The 24401-nt window shown below is 39.2% G+C and overlaps 1 protein-coding gene across 1 annotated transcript in view; it reads left to right on the top strand.

Moving 5' to 3' along the window:
- The first annotated feature begins 454 nt into the window (after positions 1-454).
- The window catches only part of LOC117735917 (phosphatidylethanolamine-binding protein 4), a 45820-nt gene continuing 21873 nt past the window's right edge, over positions 455-24401 (top strand). Inside the window, 6 exon segments of the mRNA XM_034540835.1 lie at positions 455-460; positions 594-628; positions 630-695; positions 838-952; positions 954-974; positions 20098-20196. Coding sequence (XP_034396726.1) covers positions 455-460; positions 594-628; positions 630-695; positions 838-952; positions 954-974; positions 20098-20196 — 342 coding nt within the window.

The following is a 24401-nucleotide window of genomic DNA, read 5'->3' as shown; positions in this document are numbered from 1 at the left end:
TCAGACTAAATAACACTTTAAAGAAGGGCATCTTTGACTTAAGGAACTTTAAACAATTGTCGACATCTTGTAAACCAAACAATAACTCAATTAATCAGCCAGGTAATTCATGTTAGTTGCAAACCTAAATTAAAACATTAATCAGATTAGATGTTACTTTATTCATCCCCAGGGGGAAATTACGTGTAGCAGCAGCAAACATGTTTACAAATATACAATACAATGAAATAAAATGGCAGGGCATATTACATTTAAGAATTTAAATAATAAAAAATAAAAATAAAAGTGTATACAGTGTATCTAAAGTATAAAGTGACAGCGGTGCAAGGTTTATTGATGTTCATTTGAGGAGGATCTTAATTAATAAGTACCTCGGTTTCAGTTACTCTCCACCACTGGCAAACACAATTTGTATATATCATTCACGAATTATACTGCTGGACAGATGAGTGACATGGAAGTTAAACTGCTACTGAACTGTCATTCATTACAAACGACACAGTAACATACGGTGACACGGTGGACCTCCTTTGAACTCGACTGTCAGTTGAAAATAAAGACTCCTTGACTAACTGAACGCTGCGGTTCTACAGGCTGTGCCGGGATCGTTCCTGGTCTTATGTGCCTGTTTTGGTGTTTTACCATGTGGAGGCAACACCAGACATCATGAGCTTTCTGGATTCTTCTTTCTGTCAGTAAGTAGCCCATAGTGCATCAGACAGTTGTGATCATATACAATTGTAATGATGGGTACAGAAAGTGAACACGACAAGAGACAAGCTTCTGAACTGAATACAGAATTGAACAGAACTGTTCTTTTATCTCTCTTTAATAAAGTGGTGGACTAGAGGACATCTATCCACAACTGGACGTTGACAAATGCCTCGTAATTCCAAAGGACCAGCAACTCAGAGAAATGGTCTGCACGGTTTGGAAAGCACCACAGATATTACTACTTCTCTGCAGCACACAAGGTAAGAGATGCTTGGCGGCTGTCAAAGTAATCAAATAGTTCTGGTTGTCACGTATTTACGTGTGCAGTGATTTGAATTCCTATGGTTTATTAAATAGTTGATACAGTTAATATTTTACAACATTATAAACATATCCATTGCTATATTGGCAAGTCTTTGATACTAAAGCTACATGCTGCAGATTTTAGTCCGTTTTTAATATAGTGGGGAATTACAATCTTTTTGTGTCTGCTTAACACCTTCTTCTGTCTATCAAACAAAAGCAAATTCCTGAGACAAAATGGTCTGAATTATTGTTGTTGTAGGTCGATTTTTGTTCTTCTTTGTGCAGGTCATGTTATGTGGCATACATGAAAGTGCCTTTTTTAAACACTAGAGTGCAGTAACGGATAAAACAAGCTGATACTTGAGCCGGAAGACTGTCACAAGAAACATAAAAGTTCACAGCATTTAGAAAAATTATTAACATGAAATACAGTTTGAGTAATATTATAAATATGAGGCTGCTCTCTTGTTTTGGTTTCTATGTAGGCTTGTAATATTTGCATTACTTGCACTGACTACTGACACATTGTTGCAATCTTTGTCACCAGAGGGTGGTGCTAGCACTTCATACTTGTAAATCATTCAATGATCAACCGATGAACCAAATTAATGTCCTATCCATAGTTTATACTATTCAGAATGTCAGATGATGTATATTGTAAAGTAGATACTACTCTCATTGAGTAACTGATTTAGCCCGATAGATCCTTTAATCTCTGTTTCGTACTAGTGAAGCTACAGTCATTACGTCTCCATCTTTAATATGGTGGCATTAGAGTTATTACATTGAATTGCTGCAGACAGCAGGACACACTGCTGTGCGTGCTTTCGAGCATTAGTTTATGAATACTCTTTAGTAGTAACTCATGTTTAGTAAATACTTACTTATGTAAAAAAACTCAAACCTTGACCCTAAGACTGAAATAGATTTTTCTTTTCTTTTTAAGGATTTGAGTGGAATTGATTTTTTGTTACTATATAAGATTTGCATTTGACATGCATACCATGCTTGAGCTAAATATAATGAAAAAGATACACATTGCAATGTCATAATAATATTTGCGAGAAGAGAATGGCATTAACATTACAACCCCTAAATGATTTTTATATCACATAAGCTGAAAGGAAAACATGAAAATGAGTCTACAGTACATGAAGTCAGGCTTTAATGACTTATGTCTGAACAAATGGCATTGAAACAATGCCAGATATCTAGTATTCTTTTATTTATATCTGGTTTTTTTCAGTGGATCTTGTTCTTTTGTGGTTGAGTGACAAATTGAGAGAGACACAGTTCCCAATACACAGAACCTCGGCTGAAGTTGACAATAAAATTGCTCCAAGCGCACACCAAATCCTATATCTGTAAATTGAAAACTTAAATTGAAAGCCACCTCGATTTAGGAGGTAGTTTATGAATTCCAGAGCTAAGCAGTCTAGCTTGAACATGATCTATTGCCCTTCTCTTGCCCAAACTCCATTTGATCTATGGTCGTATTATCTATAATGCTGTCTTACATGATTCTCTTTTATTGCCAGAATCAGTGTCAGACAGCAAAACAGATTACATGTTGGATTAAATCAATACAAACTTTATTTACTGGGCTTTGAAATGTAATTCTCCATTTCTCCTGACACTTAAGTAAGCACGCACTATTGAAGGATGATCAGTTTGTTGCCTGTGGTTCTGTGCTTGGTCTGCTGGTCCACCACGCTTTCTGTCACCGTGCCATGCTGCCAGAGCCGCTGCTATTCTCTGCCACTCATCCCTTGTACCCAGTAGCAAAAATACAGAATAGTGGCCGCTCAGTTTCAAATCCACCCACTGTAACACCCACTTCATTACTGGGACGGCATGCATGCCTGCTGAGTAATTGGAATGGAGCGCAACGGGCAGTACTCCTATAAGCCCGCCTCTAAATAGGTGCTCAGAACCAAAAACAAAAGCAAAGGGCCACAGAAACTGCAGATTTCTGTGTTCAAACTTCAGAGTAGCAATTCGACACTGTAGCGTATGTGTTAGCAAAACCTGGCATGTGTGTTAGTGAAGCATTTTTGGAAATCTTAATTATACTCAAAAGCCTCAAAAGAAAATGGGACATGTATAAGCTAGGCTCATAAATAAAGTTCATGCAAAGTCGTAATGAGGATTGGAAATCAAACATACCGGACCATATTATTTCAGGTTTAGCTTGAGACGTGGACTTTCCTCCACTTAGTTTTATGAATGAAATAACGTCTGAAATCTACAAAGAACAACAGCAGACATTTTAACTGTTGTCTTCATTCCCTGTTGAAGGTTTTTATTGAACAATATAAGGCTGAGTGTTATATTTTCCACTAGTGTTTCTTTTCAATTGTTATCAACGAAGAGAGAGCGCTCGCCTCGAGAAGAATCGCTGCACCCAGCGTCTTCTTTCAGAGAGCTCCCACTTTTTTGCGCGGCCGCTTCGAGCGCTTCTTGTTGAAAATCTCTGAACTTTTCAGAAAGGCGCTGTTAGCGCCGAAGAAAAGTTTTGCACTTAAGGATGAATTCAGTGTTTCAAGGGGAATGCAATATATAAGTCTGATTAGAATTTAGTTACACTAAATGTTAAAACACTGTAAATTCTCTGAAACACTAATGTAATGAGTAAAATCCAAGCAGAGCAACAAAGGATGACCATTATATTTTAACACGAGACCTAAAGCTTTTCTTGTCTTTAGTCCTAGTTTTAATTTCCAAAATGACAACAACCTTTATGATTAATCTTAAATGAACTCTTGCCTGACCCATGTCTCAGTAGGAACCAGAAGTTAGCATCCGTCTTTGAAGACATTGTAGAGATGAGGAGCCAACCAAGTAAATATCTTCAGATAGAAAGTTAGACATGTTATAACCACTCTCTTGTGTTGTTATACATGAGGTCTCAGAGGTCAGTTAGTCAGCTCACCTTTGAATCACAGAAACAAAACAATGCTTGTAACCCTGACAGAAGATCTTTTTGTACGTTCAAACTACATTTCTGCTAATTATTCATTTGTTTAATAGAGAGAATCTCAAAAGGATGTATTAATTAAGATATAGACTGTTAATGTCTCAGTTCAACATTTATATCTCCTGTAAGTGCCAAAATGATTTTAGGATACATTGTTTTACACAGAAAGAAAGAGCTACATGAGTTTTTTATGTTGGTGGAAGCTATTTGGAAAACTCAACAACTTGGCTCCAGGACAGAAAACCTGTCAGACGAAGCTTTGCCTGAAGAAAAGAAGAAAAGAACAGTGGAAATTAAGATGATTCCAAAAATAACCAAAGAACTCTGAACTTGAAAGGATTAAAAACGGTGTATATATTTGGCTACATGGCAGCTCATCCAGGTGTGCTTTTGGCAAAATCAAAGAACGTTTGAGTGAGTTTCCACCTTCTTAAACCTTTGTGATTAATTAATCTTTTAATGCAATTTGCGAACAGCCTGATTACAGTTCTTTTAGTTTTAACATCTTTCACTTTCAATTACATTTTCTCATTATTCACGAATAAGATCAAAATCGACTTTATTGTCCCAGTGTGAAATTTGCATTGGACATCATATTGTCTGCGGTATAAAATCACAGCAAAACAACCTTCATCCATCATAATCCAGTCTGTCATAAAGTCTGGATTTATCCTAGATGCATTTCCCTGGACATCAGTGCAACATTTAGCAAAAGTAAGCCTCCTTAAATACAAAGTGATGTCTCCAACCTTTTATTAAAATAACTAAATAATTAACCTATTTATTTAAGAAGGCAGAGAGATTTTATGTATGAAATTTTCAGCTCACTCACATAAATGTATGCAAGATATTATTTTAAATAGTCTTTATTTTGAGACAGCCATGCTCATCATTCCTCCATGTAGTCGGTGTAAACAACACAGGCCACAGGAGCTATCTTTACCTCATAGTTACCAAAAGTGGAGACAGTTTTGGAGTTGTTGTCTTTTTTTACATTTTTTAGTAAGGACCGTAGCCATAGGGCACCTTCTTAGACACGGGGGATTTCAAAGCCTTGTTTTTGGGTAGACATTTCCTGCATCTGGTGGATGGAATGAGGGTTTAAACCATTACTGCGATTAGAGCTGCCTCACTATGATCTCTTGAGCTTGCTTACTGCTGCTAATAGCTGTTTCCTCTCTATTTCCCTCTATCTTTTTCTTTTTCGCTTTCTCTCTCTCTGTGAATGATTTTTATGCTTTGCTAAAACATGTGGGGGCGTTGAGAGAGGATTTAAATGCAACGATCCCCCTCCTCTTTTTTTGGTGAATCTCAGCGTTCTTTTCTGCAAGCCTCTGATGACGACAGGGCAGCTTTAAGCCTGGCAGTGCCCACGGCAGGCTGCCGTCTCAGCGCTGCCCACTCTCCTCTGTGTTGGCATGCTGGAGAAAGCGAGGGTGGGGTTCCTCTTTAACAGACCCTGTCATTCCTAGGAAAGCCTACATGTCCACCCATGCAGGATTCCTGATAGGCCTTCATTTTGGGGATGTGAGAGTGCAAGGATGGGGATTTTAGGTTCCGTCGGCGATGGTCTTCACTCAGCGAAGAGTCAAGGATGTATGTTGGGTTAAACAGACAAGGCACTCCCTTGAGCCTTTACATAACAGTGAGGGTCAACAAGTGAAACATGTTCTGTAATATCCATCTAATTGCATATTCAGTGTCATCAGGTGGGTGTTCTTGGCTGTGCTGGATTAAATACGCGTGTTTGGCCGAGATTCAGGGAGTTTATTTCCTTAGCTAATGTTCCCCTTTGTCATTATAACACCCTGTTAAGCTGACCCGTGTCCCGCTCCATTCAGTCATTACCCATTACTACACAGCATATATGATTCATGCAAGCCTCCTGAAGAGGAAAGAATTACAACCTTCTGCTACCAGGAACACTGGATTGATTATGCATATTCAGTGGAATCAGGAGAGGCAATAAACACCCTAAGCCACCTTTCCACACAGTAAAAGAATAAGTGGCACCTTGTGAAGCATGGCTGTGGCATGTTGACCACCACAGGTGCAAGAAGAAGTGCTCAAATGGATAAATGGGCAAATGTCTTTCATGCTTATGTGAGATTTCACCTGACACATCAATATCTCATGACCAATATCTTTCTCATTTCTCACCTTCTTTTCTTGTTTTCTTCTTCCCCACACTCACCTTTACATTGACTTGTAAAATATAGTCTATTTTTTGTTTTTGAACCATTTGTACCCTATTGTTGCAGTGTCACAGTATTCCTTCACCTTCTTCATTTGGTTGAAAAGCGTAGGCTGTGTCTGAGTAAAATATGATTTCAATTACCATGAAAATGTATTGTATTATCAATGGGAGGATAAGAACAGATTAAGGAAGCTCTGGGATGCTCTTATAGATGACAATGGTCAGGTTTCTATGCAAGCAGCGGTATTGGAGAAAGTGATAGATTTCCCCCGCTTGACAAAAGCTCAGAGGAAAGGAGGTTCAACATGTAACGCTGATTCAACAAACCCTGATATGTACATGGGAACATTTATAGTATCGATAGATAGGTCAACTTCACTTGCAAAGCAAACTAACAAAAAATATATAAAAGTGCATGTCCACATATTGAATGGGGGCAGACACTTCCAACATGACAATTATGAAAATTAATTAATTAGATCCAACATTTCTAAGAAGCTTCAGCACAGAGGCAATAACAAAGAAATACTTTAATAAAAATACCGCTTGAACCTGTGCCTCCTGATTATTATTCAGTATTCACACAGACATTCTTTCTTGTCAGTTCATATACATTGACGGCAAGATTGTTCAAACAGAGATTCATAATCTGCATGGGTATCTGCTGCTGTGGATACTTAGACAAACATACAAGATTAAATTTCTATTTATAAGAGCCACAGAAACCTAACATTTACTGGGGAATCGTTGTGAGCTCTGGAGAAGACTCGGTGGCACTTTGGCACAGTAAGAAACTTGTACAATTTAATAATGTGATCTGTCCAGCAGGGAGATGTCTGCACCCTCACAAGCTCAAACATCACCTTTAAATAATATTGAGCTGCTGTCTGCCGTTTTCTTTTTCTTGCCTTGAACAATGTAAGAAGTTAATTTTCTTCTTCTTCTTCTTTTTAAAGCTTCTTCATCTATGAGGAAGATCAGAACAGAAAACAACATTTTCATTTTCTTATATATTCTATAATTTATCTTTAATAAAGATAATTACTGCAGATCCTCTTCAGGACTTTACGGACAGGATTACTGTAGTGCTTATGTTTAAATCAGAGGTAATTTACTTTTTTTTCATTGACAGCCTCTTTTCTCTTAGAGCAAAGTAATCTCAAAGTTAAAAGTGATGATTTGAAGTTTACTTAAGACCCAGATGCTTGGCTTAGTGGCATTTTGCCCAAAATGTTTTGTGCTTCTCATTTGTGGTCCGGCGTAGGGTTTAGTTACAGTTGTGTCCCAATCCTCTGATTCACCTTCTTTAGGAACAGCTTCAGGGCTGCTCATAATGCTTAACTCCCCATAATGCCATCCCCTTCATCTCCCCAGTGGTCTTATTGTCTTATCCCTGGATGGAAAAAAAACAGGTTAATACACGTTTGGCAGAGTGGAAGTAAAGTATCTTTTTAAGATGCACACTATTCAAGTTTTTCTTTGGAGAATGCATTTCATCAGATGCCTGTTTCTCCCAATTTGTTTAGTTACCTCGTGGGTCTGTTTTTAACAGTTTTTTAAAGATATATTTCCAGCGCTTCATTTTGCTTTTGACATAAAAGCTTGTCGCTTGCTAATGGTAGCAGCAATCAGGTGCATTGATGCTTGATTGATCTGAGAACAGGGGATAATAAAACTGCCTTCCTTGTCATTTTCCTGATCCTGTAGTTTGGAAGCAGAGAAAATCAGAGAAAATGTTATGCAAATGATTTGTTAATCCCTTTACATTATTTGTTCCATTTCTCCCTTTTGCTTTCACACTCAATTTCTAGCACAGCAAGCTGACAGGCGGACTCCCTCAGATTGCTAATGCTTAAGATAGAGAGAAAAAAAAGTCAGCCATCCATTTTGTATTTAGAATATACTTCTACTATTAATTAATTTGTCTAGTAAGATTTACCTGAAAAAGAGATCCTGAAAACCTTTCAAGTACTTCACTTTAGAGACCTTCACCTTTAACCTCTTTCTCTTCTTCTTTGTGTTGGAGTCTTGATTATAAGCCGAGAGAGCAGTGGCACATGAAACTGTGACCAGTGTTTTTTTCTTTCGATAGTTTTGTTGTCCCAAAGGTTGGTGTTAAAAATAATAAGAAAGAGGTGGGATGGTCTTAGATTCAAGAAGCTTAAAATGCAAAATCTCAAATAAGCCCAATTTCCCCTAGCCAATCGCGTTGTATTTTGGTGGGCTTGTGTTGATCGTCTCAACTGACTCACACACCGCCCCTCCCCAAATGAAAACACTACAGATTTACGTGGCTTTTCAAAAAATGTATCTAGACATTTATCCAGCTTAATCTTCTTAACATATTAAAGTGATTTGCTTTACCCTGAAGTGGCTGAAGCTGCGAGCTCACCGCCCTTTATGGCACTAAGACCCGAGAGGCATTGTGGACATCTTTCGCTCTTGAATAAGAGAAAGGTGGGCAGAAGTCAACCTGCTTCTCAGCTGTGGAGCTGTGGCTGTCCCCGCTATGCGTCCATTTTATTTTTTTTGTTCTGTTATTAGGCCAACTGTTGCGCTCAGTCAGTGTTCTTAGGCACATGGCTCTGCCAGAACTGCCCACACTGTGGTGTGGAGGTTTGGAGCTCTCAGCTTTTGAGCTGAACTGAAAGAGCTCTCTCACAGAGTAGGTGTTGGCAGGATGCTTTGTTTCTTTCTGTGAATGTCATGAGAGGTATGGATAATGAGAAAACTGAAGCACAGCGATGGCATGATTTATCTGGATGCCAACGTTATGCCTGACTGCAGATCTGGGCATTTTCAGATAGATGATGTGCTTAACCTTTTCTTCAGACGGGACACAAATCTGAGAATCAGTAGTGACGGTTACAATGTGTTTTCCCTTAAAACACCACTTCACAGGCTGGACAGCTAAAAGGTCTTGTTCAAACTCAAGCACTGCTAATGTCTTTATTTGGCATGATGCTCTATGGATGTGCTTCAGGGCATTAGTTTTGCCAGATTTCATTAGTAGAACTGTAAGTGTAAACTTGGAGATATTCATTGTAGCTGAAGCCTGAGTCCATTTATTGCCTTCATGGTATTTAGATTAATATCTGTCAAACTTAACTCTCACATGACGGGGTCAAAGTAAGTGTTGATGTGTTAAAAGTATAATTAATTTTATTTGGATAAGTGCCTGAAATATAAAGCCATTTACTTAGTTTGAGTTTAGTTTTATTTTATGGATAAATCTTTTTGGTTTAAATGTAGATCTTTGGTGAACTGTTAACCAAATTAAGACAGTAATCATTCAGAAAAGCCAAATAATAACGTTTATATTCAATGTACAATATGCATTGTGTTCAGTAGCTTACTCACCACCTACTGCAGCTGTTTTCTCACTTTTTCACAATGTTTGCTCGACAGTGAGATATTAGTCCACTGTGGCTAGTCTTAGTGGCTTTCAAAAGCTGCATGGTCATACCAGAAAAAGATAAAAAATAACATGACAGAGCAAAATATTTCAATAATAAAGCTGTGAATTCCCATATTTAATACATTTTGTTTCTTTTTTGATATTCAAATTACCTGACAATTAATTTCTTGATTAATCGATTCATTCTTTTGTCTACAAAATAATATTATCATTCCAGCAACTCCTCACAATGAAACAACTTTTGAATTGTCTGTGTTTTTGCTTGATAAAATTACTTAAAAGTATACTTTTGGATTGCGTTCTTAATTCAATCTATCAACTCTAATTCATTGCACTGACTTGTCAATCATGTTTTTGATTTGATTAATTTATCATACATCTGAGGCTGTTTTGATAATACATGTCAAAAGAATATAATGCTGGTGTAATTTGACTAAATAATGTTAGATGTTTTATGAAGAAATAATCAAACAAAATTACTAAATGAAACATAACACATACTTATAATGAAAATAATAGTTGTTTACATTTTTTCCACCAGGCATAGAAGATAGTTTTAGTCCCTCACTTATGCATCACTGAATCTAAGATTTAGCGGTATTTAGCAAAACCTTATCAGAGATAATTTACTGCATAGCCTAAGTTTGCATGACATACAAATCTAGTGTACAGGAAATGTATTTGCTGTAAACTAGACAACAACAACCGTACCAGAGTTTGGCCGCACACAGTGATGACTTACTCTCGCAGTAAACATTCATCCCTGTCCTTTATGTGCTATCATAATGATTGAAAGGGGCAAGATATGATGGGAGCCTTTCGATTGCCTCTCAACGGCTCTCACCATGAAGAAGGGAGAGCTGGCGGCTCTCAGCTAACAGCACTAAAAGTGCAAACGAGGGCAAAGGTGCTAACAGAGCTAACAGTGTTTACCTGCTAGGCTTCTGCGAGGACGCTGGCGGTTGGGACGGCATTAACAGCTGTAACCGCTGTATGAGGAGCGGCCGGGAACTAACCAACAAAGCAAGGAGAAAAAATGTACACACACAGAGAGGGAGAGTGTTCTGTTCAGGTTGACTTTACTCCACTATATATTTACATAGTAAATAGTTGTTTGCTGTTATATTATTGTTCAGAATTTAAATAAATTAGTAAATGTGTCCACTTCTTAGCATACCTCATGAAATGAAATGTAGTGTTTTGCGCTAACCCTTTTCAAACTGACAGGTACTTGACCTCTTGTACTTGGACTGAATGTCTGACAGGTGTTAAAATCATACACTGAGGCTGTCCATACAAAATATTGTTGAACGCAGCACAGCTCCACACAGACAAGCACTTCAAACAAACTATGAGTGGTTGCTTCTTTTCATATCGCAGAGAATAGGAGAAATTGATTGGAACTGGGAGGCTTAGGACAGGATTTTCCTCAACCATAATATTTTTTCTTTAACAACTGCAGCTTAAATTTAGATTTTTTTCTGGCTTTGTTTTTTATTTCTTTGTCCAAATCCTATCGAGTGGTGCTTCAGGTTTTTCCTTGAGTAAAAAGTTGATATTGTTGTGGGGAGGGAGAAAGGACTTTTTTTCATGTGTGCAGGAATGTAGATTTCTTCCCCCCGTGAAATCCTAATTGTGCCTTGGAGGGCTGGTAGGGTATCTCTGCTCGGCTCAGCTCTACAGGATTTGTGTCTGTGTATGTTAGAGTATGTCTCTTAGCTTGAATGCGGATATAACCCTTTCATTGCACAAGCTGCTGATTTTTCAAATTTGCCGATAGGCTGATCCTGTGCATCCGTAGCTTTTTGTAGAAAAAATCTAAAGTTTTTGTTTCGAAAGCTTCCATATTTAATTTTCTTTCCCTGAAATATTTGATATTTGTTAAGAATTAATGCAGATAACAAGTGAACCTCTTTCTATGAATCAACTGTATATGAAAATTAAGCTCCTGAGAGCAGGTTGTGTCAATAGTGTACGGTCAGATTAAGAATATATCTTAGGTCAAACCTACGTCTGTCCCGTGTGCTTCTTGAATTATTGCTGTGGATTTATCTATGCAAATCCAGGATAAGATCCTATCTGCCTGCAGCGACATATCCCCCTGGATTTGGTCTATGTGAGCTAGGCAGGTTATGGTTGACAGTCAAAAAGGAATTGCAACAACATATATGCGGAGATTATTGCTGTAGTCATTAATTGTTGCTTGAAAAGGGATTAGGATTACCAGTCCTATAGAACACTCTAACACCTGTCCTTCCCCATATCTAACAATGTGACTTAATTTTTCCTTATTTCAGTATCAGTTCAAGTTGGCAAAATAAAAAAGGCTGATTTATTCAAATGAATCATCAACGCTGGAAATGATTCAATATGTGCCACATTCAGATGGGTGATATATTATTCCCTTGGGGAGAGGCAAAGATGGAGCCGTGGAGCTGTTTTATTTGTGCTGTCTTTATCAGTGTGTCAGGCAGAGAGGCTGAGCTTGTTCTCTATGAATGGACGAGCCCTTGAACCATAAACCTGTACCTCCTCTGATAACAGTTTTTGCATTGTGATATAAGTGCCATTCTCTGTGATGTCCTCTCTGACAGCGCTAAATATATCAACATACACAAAATGATCTGTCAGACGAATTATTTTATTCCAACCAGTTCTCCAACACTAAGGATTTTCTGTGCTGCGTGCACAGTGTGTGTTTTTGAGGACATATTGTGGATTTTGTTAAGGATTCAAATCAAAGCTCAGTATTGTGGTTGCATTTCTCCAAGCGTTGCTATTCATGCTCTTCATGTTTTGCCTGTAGGTGAACATCTTAACTGTTCTTTTTTGTCCTCCATACCGTGTGCTGTATATCGTTTAATGCTATTTCTGCTGCTGGGACCTCAGTCTGCTCTGACGACTGAGATTGCCACATCTTCTAAGGTGATAAGAGTGCTCCCTGAATTACTCAGTGCCCGTGTGATGACATGGCCCTGATTGTCAGACGGGTGGGCTGGTGACACTGGAACACAGACGGTGCTTGTCTGTTTGAAATATTCTGTTTCAAGCTTCCAAGCCCTGGGCAGTCCTCTCTCCCAGTCTCCCAACACCCAGCTTCGCCCACTGAAACAAGACTCTTCCATACTGGAAAATCTGGCCCTGTCAACTGGCAGTCTTGACTTGGTTGAGCCCACACGCCAAGCACCCCCCACCACAAAATCCACCCCTTAATAGGCACTAGAGTTTGCCACCCCATGTAGATGCCTTTTGGTCGCCATCCATGAATGGCGTCAATAGCATCTTCCTACACAACAGTGACTGAACGGAGGGCACACGAAAATGTGGGAATAATTTACACTTTCTCACTGTACTACCATCAGAAACCATAATTAATCATGATAGAAAAAATGTGGAAGCCATCTTGGCTGGTGAGACACACAGTGCCTGTGAACAGGCCTGACACCTTTAACAGCTCTGATGGCCAGATAGGAATAAGTGTCAAGAGTGCTTACAACTAAGCTCCCCTCATGGCAGCATGTATCCCGTCGTCTTCAGAATTGTGTCTGCTGCATGATGGTTCTTCATGAAGTTTAACCGTTGTGAGCCTTTCTATACTATATTATATTATTTTATATTATAGGCAGTCGTTAAAACAGTGCCACTAAGTGTGAAAATAGATCCAACAATAACAATTATTCTCCTATTATAATAAATATGTCTTTCACTCTTATTACTCCAAGTAAAAAAAAATTAGAGCACATGTTAAATGTAAGCTTTAGGTGTGTACAGCTTTGACATTTCATGTCAACTTGCTGTTTTCAGTTTCAGTCCACTGACCAAAAAATCCACTAATCCCAATTGTTATTTTCCTCTTTAACTTTGTACTTTTAGAATCGAAATAGTGGATTTACATTCCCAAATGCTGGTGAAGTAATTAGAATGTGGTCACCATTAACTTTTATAGGCTGCAATTGGTGGTAAAATAGCAGATCCATGACTTTCAGTCTTTGACATGCTTGACAGACTAATTATGGATATGAGTCCAGTGCTGCAATTTGCCCTGTTTGACTGTGTTGTGTTCTGAGCAGCCAAACTACATGACCAAAATGTGTCCCTCTTGCCTCATTTAGCCTGGCTGCATGCTACTTCAGAGCACCTGTTCGTGGTAGTTACTGTGTTTGAGCATGTGCATTTGCAGAAATGCTTTCATGGCAGTGAGTAGGTGTATGTGTGTAAAGCCACCACTAGAAAGTGTTAAAAGCCTCAGCTAGCAAGATCGCATCCAGGGTGACTAATAAGCTTAACATGAGCACGGCTGTGTTCGCAAGCATGGTGCGGTGAAAGAGGTCTTCAATGTTGAGAGAAATGCAGAAATGCTTCCCTAGGCTGCTACTAATTCCTTCACCCCCCTCAAGCTCCAATCAGACTGTGAACCATCTTACTGTTAGCTATGGCTCCATAGCAGCTCCCAACTGCTCCACGAAAGAACTAGGCTTTGCAAACAGTGTTCAGGACAGACTGCATTCAAACAAGTTTTTCCGAGAGCTGTGTATTTGTGGTTTTATCCGACAAAAGTAATGTCTGTTTCAAGAATTTGCAGGTGACCAGATATTGAATGTGCAGAAACTATGCCTCCTCCTAGCACTAGGTGTCCATTTGATAGAAAATTCAGCATTGTAATCCATGTTTTTATATTCAAAGTGATTATGTAATTAGGTAAACTTGTGTTTCATATTCCTCTGTGATTCCACTTCCACCACTGCATCCTCACGTCGCAGCTCACTCTTGTGTTTGTCTAGCTAGCGGGGAACTAGTAGCTGTGTTGTCTTTGGGCCTAGAATATGCGTCTGTATCAACATGTGACTTTCTTTTGACCAAGAGGCTCCTCCAAGTGTGGATTTATAAGCCACTTCACACTCCACTCCTGTGTGGGAGGGAGGCTGAGTTAAAAATAGGCAGGTTTGGAGGTTGTGAGCAGCCCGCGCTGTGTGAGGCGCTTAAGAACACACTGAAGAGTATTGGCATTCTCTTTGCATATCATTTATATGTGTCAATAATCAATATGAGTGTTAAACCAGTAACTGTAGTTGTTACTGGCTCTTGTGAAATATCCCAAATCATCTTGTATAATGGTCTCAGAAGCATCAATAGCACTCACGTTGCATCAAAATGGCAAGAAGCGCTCTTATTATGTGTTGTGGAGTTTTATATAACAAGCTGCATATGCTGATATACACCAAAGACATTTAGTGGCTTCACTCAAATCACCATATTTAGCTTGTTGACCTTATGTGTATGTGTCCATGTGTCTACATTTCTTTTGTTTACCATCTTAAAGCCATTCAGTATTGGGCTTTTCAAGTCGGGGGAGGGTCTAATTTGTGTGTCAACTCTGTCTTGTATAAATTCCATTTATACACTACTAACTTGTTTTGCCAAATATATTTTGAGGGAAATGTAACTGGTGCCTGGATTATGTTCAGTGTTATCATTTTTACCAATAAAGCAAGTGCTACATTTTAGTACATATGTCAAGGAGGTGGTTGGGGTGGATGATAGGCCGGCAACAAAAACCCTTTGGCTAAAGTTAGCTCAGTGAAAGTTTCAGGTATATGTTGAGGAAGTAAACAAGCAGCTGGATTGTAAATATTTAACCAAGACCTTGACATTTCCCTGAACCTAACCAAGTGCTTTGTGTGCCTAAACATAACCGTAAAGGTACCCGATTTCATAACCACTAGGAGCACTGTGGAGTGATGCTTTTATGAGTGGATCCCTGTTTTGTTTGTATCGTGCACGCCCACACAGATGCTACCTGCCATTGGTTTCACGCTTGTCCAATGATTGACAGTTTCTGGTGACAGTGGTACAATAGCAAAGGCACTTTTGAAGAACTGTTATCAAGGAACCATGGATGTCAACAGTGCGCAATCTGAAATATAAAAACATTGGCTTTGCAAAGGTTTTAAGAAGAAAGAATGCATTCAAAGTGTTTTAGTGAGTCACAAGAAAACTCCACACTGCACTTAATAATAATCTAGGGTACATAAATGAAACATGTTTTCTGTATATAAAAACATTGGATACCACACACCCCATAATACAACCCAACCTCTTTCCTTTAGCTGGGCAGTAAAATGCCACGTCTTCAAACTCAAAAAAATCTCAAGCCAAGATTACTTAAGTCCTTTTCTACTGTTTCTACTATAATTATTATGCTATCTCCTGTTTCACAGGCTGAGTAGTACCCCCAATAAGCATAGTTTTCATATTTGAAGTGGTGAAGCATCATCTCCCATCACATGTTTTGTTTATTGGTACCTGAGAACTAGAGGCATACAAAGCCTTCTTGCTGACTACATTTTATACCTGCAGATCATTCAACAGTTTTAGATATCTAAGCATTTGTATGTATGGCTATGGAGTCATAACAGGACCATTCATACAATATTCTTTGACAAAATTCCTCTGTGTGTGGCAGATTACCGACCAGCTCTTTATGATTTACCAAGAAGTAGGATTCATAATGCTGCTTGCAGTGAGGAACAATGAGGTTTCAACGCTTCTGCAGATGAGAGGTGTGTGGGGGGGTGGGGACTATTATTAATGGCCAACAAGGGCCTCCTCACCTGTAAGGATGGTGACCTATTGGTGAGTGCCCCAGCCCAGGGTCTCCGTCTCATTTTTGGGCCATGGCCCCCCACTCTCTGGTCAGGATTCAATTACTGCTGACTGGCTGACCTGTGACCTCCCCTCCAACAGGATGAACCTCCTCTTCTTGCCCTGACTGTGGTACCACTGTTACGCTTCACATCACTTGCTCCTCTGCCCTCCTGCTCCTATCTGCCTCTGAAATGAGACCTTATTACTTTGTCCTTAGTATAAAAGTCCACACATATTTTCTGTATGAATTCACATGATACTAGATTATATATTGACTTTCATTTTGAATCTTTAAAAAAAAAAATACTGTTCGCCTGCAAAAACAAGGAATTATTTTTGTTGAGATTTATCATTTGAAAAATGTACTTGTACAGTTGTGTTTTAGAGTTTCTATTTTTCTGTATTTACAAATCGATCTTTCAACCTTGTTCTAAGCTGCAGTCGATGGTTGTTAAGCCATCGCCGTGTCTTAATCACAACTGTTAATTACCAAGCGAGTTCAAGTATTTTTGCTACTTAAACAGGGATTTAGGATCGATGCGTTGCTTTGCCCCGGGTCGAGTGTTGAGCACAGTTGACCATTTAATGAAACGTTGTGGGTTCTTTGCGCAGAGGCTGAAAGAGATAAAGAACAGGGAGGATAAAGCAATGGGTATATTAATAGGCAGCTGTACGGATGACACTGTTTGGTATTTGGTCAGGGATAAAGCATGAACTTGTAAACTCACAGAGGGGCCTCTCCTCCCTCCCTCTCGCTAACTCACTCTCGCCCTTCGTGGTGTCATCAGTTAGCAGAGCTGGGCTCGATAGCCCAGGCAGCTATACGAGAGCAGCGATTAGACATCTCTCTGATTCTCATCCCCAGCAGAGTTCACTCAAAGGTAAGCCAGTAGTGTACATCCTCAGAGACACTGGTATTCCTCTGCCTTTGTTCTTTGCCATCTTTCTTTTGCAAATAGTGTATCTACTCGATGCTATTGGCATGTAGTGGGAGTTTCATGTCATCTCTTGAAAATACGCAATATAAAAAGTTTTTTTTATTTTTCAACTGCAGCTGCATTTCGATCATATTTAATCTTGAAGAGGTTTTGGTTGCCCCCCCCCCCCCCCCCCCCCCCATGAAAGAGACAGCCAGTCAGCTGCAGGGTTTATTACAGCCGCCTGGCGTCTGAGGTATCGTCCCATTGGGCCGTTTTGCTGTGATCACAGCGGGCTGTGGGAGGTTAATCCCAAGAGAATGCAGGCTCAATCGCCCCCCACCTCCAGCCTACACCCAGGTGCCTCCTGAATAATGGAGCTTGGTGGTCTGTGACTGTTAACCGTTTTTTAAAGTCCTTTAAATACCATTACAGAGCGCAACAGAGTGGGCAACTGACCTCTCGTCTCTTGTACAATAATGTAATTCAACTACATTAGAAAACATTAAACACACAAACGTTTAAACAATTCCTCACTATTCGATTTGTGTTTCCTCCGAAATATAGAAAATAAACTGTCCCCAGCGAGAGATTTGATTAGCTGTAGTGTTGAAGCAAATCTAAATTTCAAATGATCATCAAGGCTCAAATGTTACGTTTCCTCATTTGTATTAGTAGTTAATACTGATAACATATTTTTGAAAAACGGGTTCCTTCCAGTATCCAGCCATGAGAATTAGTCACATTTAAACATGTTTTGATATACATTTAGTTTGTTCGAGCCACGATAAATTATTTCAGATGGCACAATATGCATCTGTTTTTCCCTGGAGTCTTTCACACATATCTGTGCGTAATTAATGTGGATTTTGACAGATGGAGAAAAAAGTGTTCTTGTAAGAGGGAAGGGTACATGCCACAATGTGTGAAGTGCAAGCATGGAGGGAGCTTCTTGTATTATTTGCTGCCCGTGCCAGCTGGACCAGCCAGATTCTTACAGGTAGAAATAAATTCAAGCACACATTATGTGCAGACATCATTGAAATTCAGTGCCCACCATACATAGGCTGTGTGTTTGTTGTTACAGTTAGAAATTAATGTGAAATGCTCTTAATGTTGTTCTAAATTTGGCTTTAGGAAAAGTAAGCCTGTCCTATACAGTGCATCTCCGTCCATGGTAACTTTCGTGAAATATCCAATAAAGTGCTATTTCTTTCAATGATAATTGTGACTGGAGGTACTTTTTCATTTAATTGCCGTGTGTGTGTGTGTGTGTGTGTGTGTGTGTGTGTGTGTGTGTGTGTGCTGTTATTTGAAACCATGCTATTTCTGAATGCATCAGGGTCTGACTTAAATATTAGTGTAACTACATTATCACAGTGTTTTTGCCTGGTAGCAAACATGTACAAATGAGGATTACAACTCTTGAGAAGGCAACAGGTCATGGTTGGTAAGCTGCCCGGGGGGGTCACTGATATAGAGTCATTTTTGACAGGCTGTGGAGGAGGCTCTATTGTTCCTGGTGTGTCTGGATGTTACCTGCAGGCACTATCGCTGAGACTACAGTATTATCCTATTATTAGGCTTAGTTGTTTACGCTTATTACTGCTTGTCAGGTAGGCAGAGAATCCTTCTGAAAATGAGCATCTACAGAAAAATACATGACTACTTCTTTATCTCATTCAAGTACATCGGCTTACGATAATTTTCAGAGGCCTTTAAGAATGTCTTGATAGGACACAACAAACAGAACTGTAAGGTTTATGTTTACATGCGAGCATTTGATTCTATAAAGTGTTTCTCTGCACCACAGACAGTGTTGTTTGGCAGACAGTGTAAGAATGTAAGAAACGCTGCATCTGTTTTATATGTATTAAAGCTGATATCATTATGGTATTGCTTCAGTTGAAAGTACATACAGAGTAAGAGGACATCATGGATTGAAACGGCCTCGATTAATGTCTCTGTTTGTAGAGGAAGTGAACAAAATAAAAAAAGCCCATCATATGGTCTGGCAGATTTTGGGCACAGGACCAGAGTTGACAAATGTGCTCTTGCAATAATTCAATCTGCTCTCATAATTCTCTAACTTTTAGAGACAGACCGAATTAAAAATTTCTGTCAGTTTAGCCGCCAAGTCAACGTCCAATAACTGTGATCAAGTGTTAGTTAAGATGCTTTTTCTCTCACTTTATCTATTGACAGATTGAGGGGTACAACGATACTGGGTAAGTGGCAGAAAGTTACTGTGAATATGTTAACGAGAGGATTTGGTACCAGATCCAAAATGTTGTCATTTCATTGATGTCACAGTAATAATATTAAGTTTAGGGAACAACAGAGCTGTACTTTTGCTATCAAAGTGTACTGCAGTAGGGGATTAGCATGGCTACAGAACATATTCTCATGTAAATTGATGCCTTTGTAAAACTTTTTTAATTCATGCTTTTTACAACAATATTGTCATGTGGAATCTTTATGTTTCTAAGGAACATTTTAGCCTTGACAGCTGAAGTAGAACTGTGTTAAGATGATGTGTCAAGCCAACAAAAAGGCAAACCCAACTTCCTGGTATACACTGTTTTGTCATCTTTGTGTACGTAGTCAAAAAGTTAAGTAACATACCAAATAAACAGCACTTTTTATGAATAGTCAAATTATGAATATAATAAAATTCACTCTTTTAGGTACAGTAAGTTAAGTAAGAAAGTCAAATGAAACATCTGTATGGAAGTAAGTGTTGTTAGCTGCAGAGACATTGGGCAATGTGAAGCACAAGCAGCACATGGATGCATTTGGAAAGGGATCAGGTAACGCCGTTACTGGAACGGCCTCCGGGCCAATCTCAATATGTGTGGTACTGTCGTAAAGCACATTATCTGTATTAAAAATAGTAATATATAAATCCCCTTTTTGTTCGCAGAATAAGATGTATGTTCTAGTGATGGTTGATCCTGATGCTCCAAGCAGCGCCAAGCCAACATTTGCTTACTGGAGGCACTGGATGGTCGTGGACATACAGGTAGAGTAAGTCTACAATAACCTCTGCTCTCACTTTAAAAAAAAAGCGTCCTGTGTTTTGGTGATGGAGACACGGGCAGCATGTGTTATTGGATTAGGCGCTCATATGGTAGCAATTTATGAAGGAGCGTTTGGATTTTTTTTTCTTGAAAATTGTGCATTTTCATAATCTCAGGGTCTCACTTGGCATGTCTTGTGTTTACATCTGCACTGGGGCCGATCGCAAGGCTGGAAAATTATGAATGGTTTTAAAGCCTAACTTGGTGGAAAAGGGATGCCAAGTTCAAAAAATGTTAATTTTTCATATCATGTATCTTGTGCAATAAATGCCTGTGACAAAAGTGTGGGAGTAAGTCTTTCTAAATGGCTGTGAAAGTTTGCAAGGCCCTGTCAGCGGCAATTTCCCTCCGCTGCAGAGAGCCTGGGACGTGTCAATGCAGGCGTGTGAGACTGAGATTGAGGAGAGCAGCATGCGAGGCGCACACTCTTTCTCCCATAGAGCTCCAGTCCCTCAGCTCCCCCTCCAGTGGAGAGATCTTGGCAGAGTGTCCTCCCTTCATCTGTTCCCCGAGGCAGAGCAGCTCCCCCAATGATCCACACTTCTCCATATTTTACACCCCCGAAATGGGCACCGCTCCGATCCCCTTATTTCTCTTCATATTTCACTCCTTTTTATCCATTCGTTTGTGTGTTTTCACATTCTTGCATTCTAACGCCAAATGCGTGTTGGGTTGTTGATTGCCTCAAATATTTGGAGGTTTGCAGACATTTTATAATCCCGCGGGAACCGGGAGATCAACCCAGTAGATTAAGACTAGTGGTCTGAAAAACAACCATACAAAGACTCTTCGGCGATGTATAACTGCTCCCGTTTCATTTCATAAGATGTAGTTGTACGCTAAAGTAAATGCCACATTGATACGAAGACTCAAATGTGATGTATCTGGGATATATATTTTAGAAAACCTTTCAACGGGTGTTCAGAATTCAGAATGTTGTGATTCAGCTCATGGACGCTGCGCTTTAGAGATGATTTATGCAACGACATTTCAGCTTGCCTGTAAGGATGTTTACCTCATATCACTTGCATACGTAAATGATATACTAAAGAAACTCCACTTTCTAAAATTGCATTAGGCATCACCTTTGCGTCTTATTTTTAAGCCCATAAAGTCTGTCTGGCCATGAGACCAGCTGTGAATAAACAAATGTCTTTCAAGTGCTCAGACGGACCACATTCTCTCTAGCAATTCAATTTCCTGTCACTGGTGTGGGTGTTGACCTGCGTTGTCCACGTAGGGATTGGCCACTGTGATGGGATGTTTTTCTGATTGTGACTGGTGGTTGGTCAGAAGGGTTAATGAGCCTTTTGAGTGATGCCAACCTGTAGTGGGAGGTGTTTAATTGACCAGGGTGACTAGGTCACATCACACAACCTCAGTTTAGTTTTTTCAAGTGTCAATGTGAATGTGTTGGATTTTGTTTCAGGGCAGTTGTGATTTTGACAGCAATGTAGTTGAATTTCATAAGTGTGTGTGCGTGTATGTGTGTGTGTGTGTGTGTATTAGAGAGAGAGAGAGTGAGAGAAAGAGTCTTTTGTATGAGGAGAGTGAAGCACCTTACAGTAATAGTTAAACCGCATGGTAGATTATTTGTTAAAAAAGTAGTTTCTTTAGCGGAAGTTGAGTCATGCCTTCAAATGTCAACTGGATCAGTACTTTTGATCCTCACTGTTGCAGCAGCCATATTATTGTTTTCTCTCTCATATATATATATATATATATATATATATATATATATATATATATTCATTCATTAGTCCAAGGTCATGCCGTCTTGTAGATGACTCAATAATTAGTGTGTATTCTTTATCCGTAGCCACAGCCAAGAAGGTAAAATATTTCCTTAATTCAACTGAGAGTGAAGCAAGGTCAGGCTGGACTGAGCAACACAGCATCATAGATTTGCAATGATTCTCCAGCCGAGGTCTCATTAGAGCGCCGATTGCAACAGAACAAGGACACACCAGCTACCTGGTTTATTATAGACTCATCATTCACCTTGCTTTGAGCTGAATTATTTTTTGCTTGCTCTTCACTGATCACAACATGTGCTGAGGATCTCCTCACAATGAGTCAGCCATGCCAAAGCCCTCTTAACCAAAGAGAGAGATGTTTGAGAGCCTGATATTTGTTGCCACACACTGTACAGTGCCACATACTTGTAGTATCCATCCTTAACTAGTGTGGAGCCTTTCGTGAAGCCAAATTTAGCATTGACTATAGAAACAGGCAGGTATATTGGTATTCCTGAAGAGAAAAGGCTTGAATTGTTACAATTTTAACGTTTCTCAAAAAATAAATGACTGTACTTACATTGGAGTACTTGCCGATACCGAGGACCAATATGAGTACTTAATAATACCATTACAGTTCTTACAATTACTTTGAAAACAACATTTATTTTCATCAGATGTTCCTCACTTTTTGACTTTTTAACTGGCATTGCCACATTCAACATTGTGTTTTCCTGATACAAACAGATCATAGTTCGCCTCAGCCTGATCGGTTGAAATTAATGGGACAAAGTCTCCAACCCTGTTCTCTTTCTACCGACTTCCCTTTCATCATCAGCTGGCTAATAAGTGAAACGCGGAACCTTAGCATGTGTCTCCTCATGGGTCTTGAGGAGTTGTAGCATTTATTCACAAACTAACTGTACACACACTGCAGTGCTACACTCACATCGATAAGATAACTGATAACTTCATACTCACTTTCAATACACTGCCGGAAACGCTGACAGACACAATGCTCAATGCACAATGCAGTTTTCAGGCTAACTGAACAGAGGATTAATTGTAAGTCATTTTAGACTGATTGCCTAGCAACAACAACAAATATACAATGACGATCATTTATGTCATTTATCGGGACACAGGAAACAGATACAGCTACTGCTATAAGGTTGGAAATAAAGTACAACATTTCTACGAGAAACTTTAACAAGATATTTAGTTTAACTAGCTTCTTTGCTTGCTTTGATCTGGTTTTTAGATGTGTAAACTGTGTGGCTAGGTGTCTCGTCTTCTCCCACCAGCTGTCATTACTAGATGCTCTATGTGCATATTCATCGTAACTGCCTGCATTTTTACTGACTCCTTTAAGCAACAGAAACTTCATTTAGAATCTTCTCCAACACACTCTGTTTTTTTGTTTTTTTGAATCAATTATGGACAATTACCAAAATAACCATCAACAGATTGTTGTCTCGCTCTCAAAGTCAAATTCCAGATTGTGAGCCTCTTCCTCCCTCACTCTGCTCTTCCAGAGTCTAAACCAATGCAGATGTTCTGGGATGGTCTTGCAGCGATAATTACTGTAACAAGCAAATCATTAGTATCTGAATAGAGGCAGTTTATATAAATACAGCAGTGGGTCTTACTTTAACTTGTTAATACTTATTTGCTCATTATAATTTTGGTGGTTTGTAAGTCGACATGATGCAATATGAACTTACATGAACTCTGAGAAATGCCCCAGTTTTCACTCTCTCTCTATAAAATCCCCTTTTTAAATAGCGATGTATAGCCTTAGGTTTTCATGGATTGTTGCTTACTTTTTATGATGATGTATGAGGTTTCTCTTATGTGGGTTTATCTCCATGAAATGTTCTGTGCCTCAAATTATTTTATTTCTAAAATGATTCTATGAAAAGTAAATGTGCACAATATGTATATATATCGACCAGTTGCAAACACTTAGCCTGTCAGCTCTGTTGTTGTTTGATTTGATTGCAAAGCAGTTTTCTTATTTACAAGCAACATGAGGTTAATTTACAATAAGCCTAGAGAGTCATGATCCATCATGAGCTGTTCAGGCTGTAGTCAATCAGTGTCTGCTTCAGTCAGGACTTTTTCATTTCCAGATTCACTTCAATAAGGCCTTTGGATTGGAAGCCATCATGTGTTTGTTAACTTCCTCTCCCTGGCTAATTGAAGGCCAGTTGGACAGTTTAGCACACAGTGTGCTGTGCTCATTATTATGGTGCATGAGGGATATGCATGCTTTAACATCCATCTCTGTTGTAGCAGCTCCCAAAGGGGAACAGAGCCTGTGTTCTGCTGCTGGTCAGGCAAATACAAACAGTGAAGTATTGTGACTGTATCAGACCAGCTGGCTTTGTGTTTGTGAATTCTGCAGCCTG

Source organism: Cyclopterus lumpus, chromosome 9, assembly GCF_009769545.1.
Source record: "Cyclopterus lumpus isolate fCycLum1 chromosome 9, fCycLum1.pri, whole genome shotgun sequence".
In the NCBI taxonomy this organism is placed as follows: Eukaryota; Metazoa; Chordata; class Actinopteri; order Perciformes; family Cyclopteridae; genus Cyclopterus; species Cyclopterus lumpus.
The sequence above is the reverse complement of the archived record's forward strand: the minus strand, read 5'-3'. Positions and strand labels throughout refer to the sequence as shown.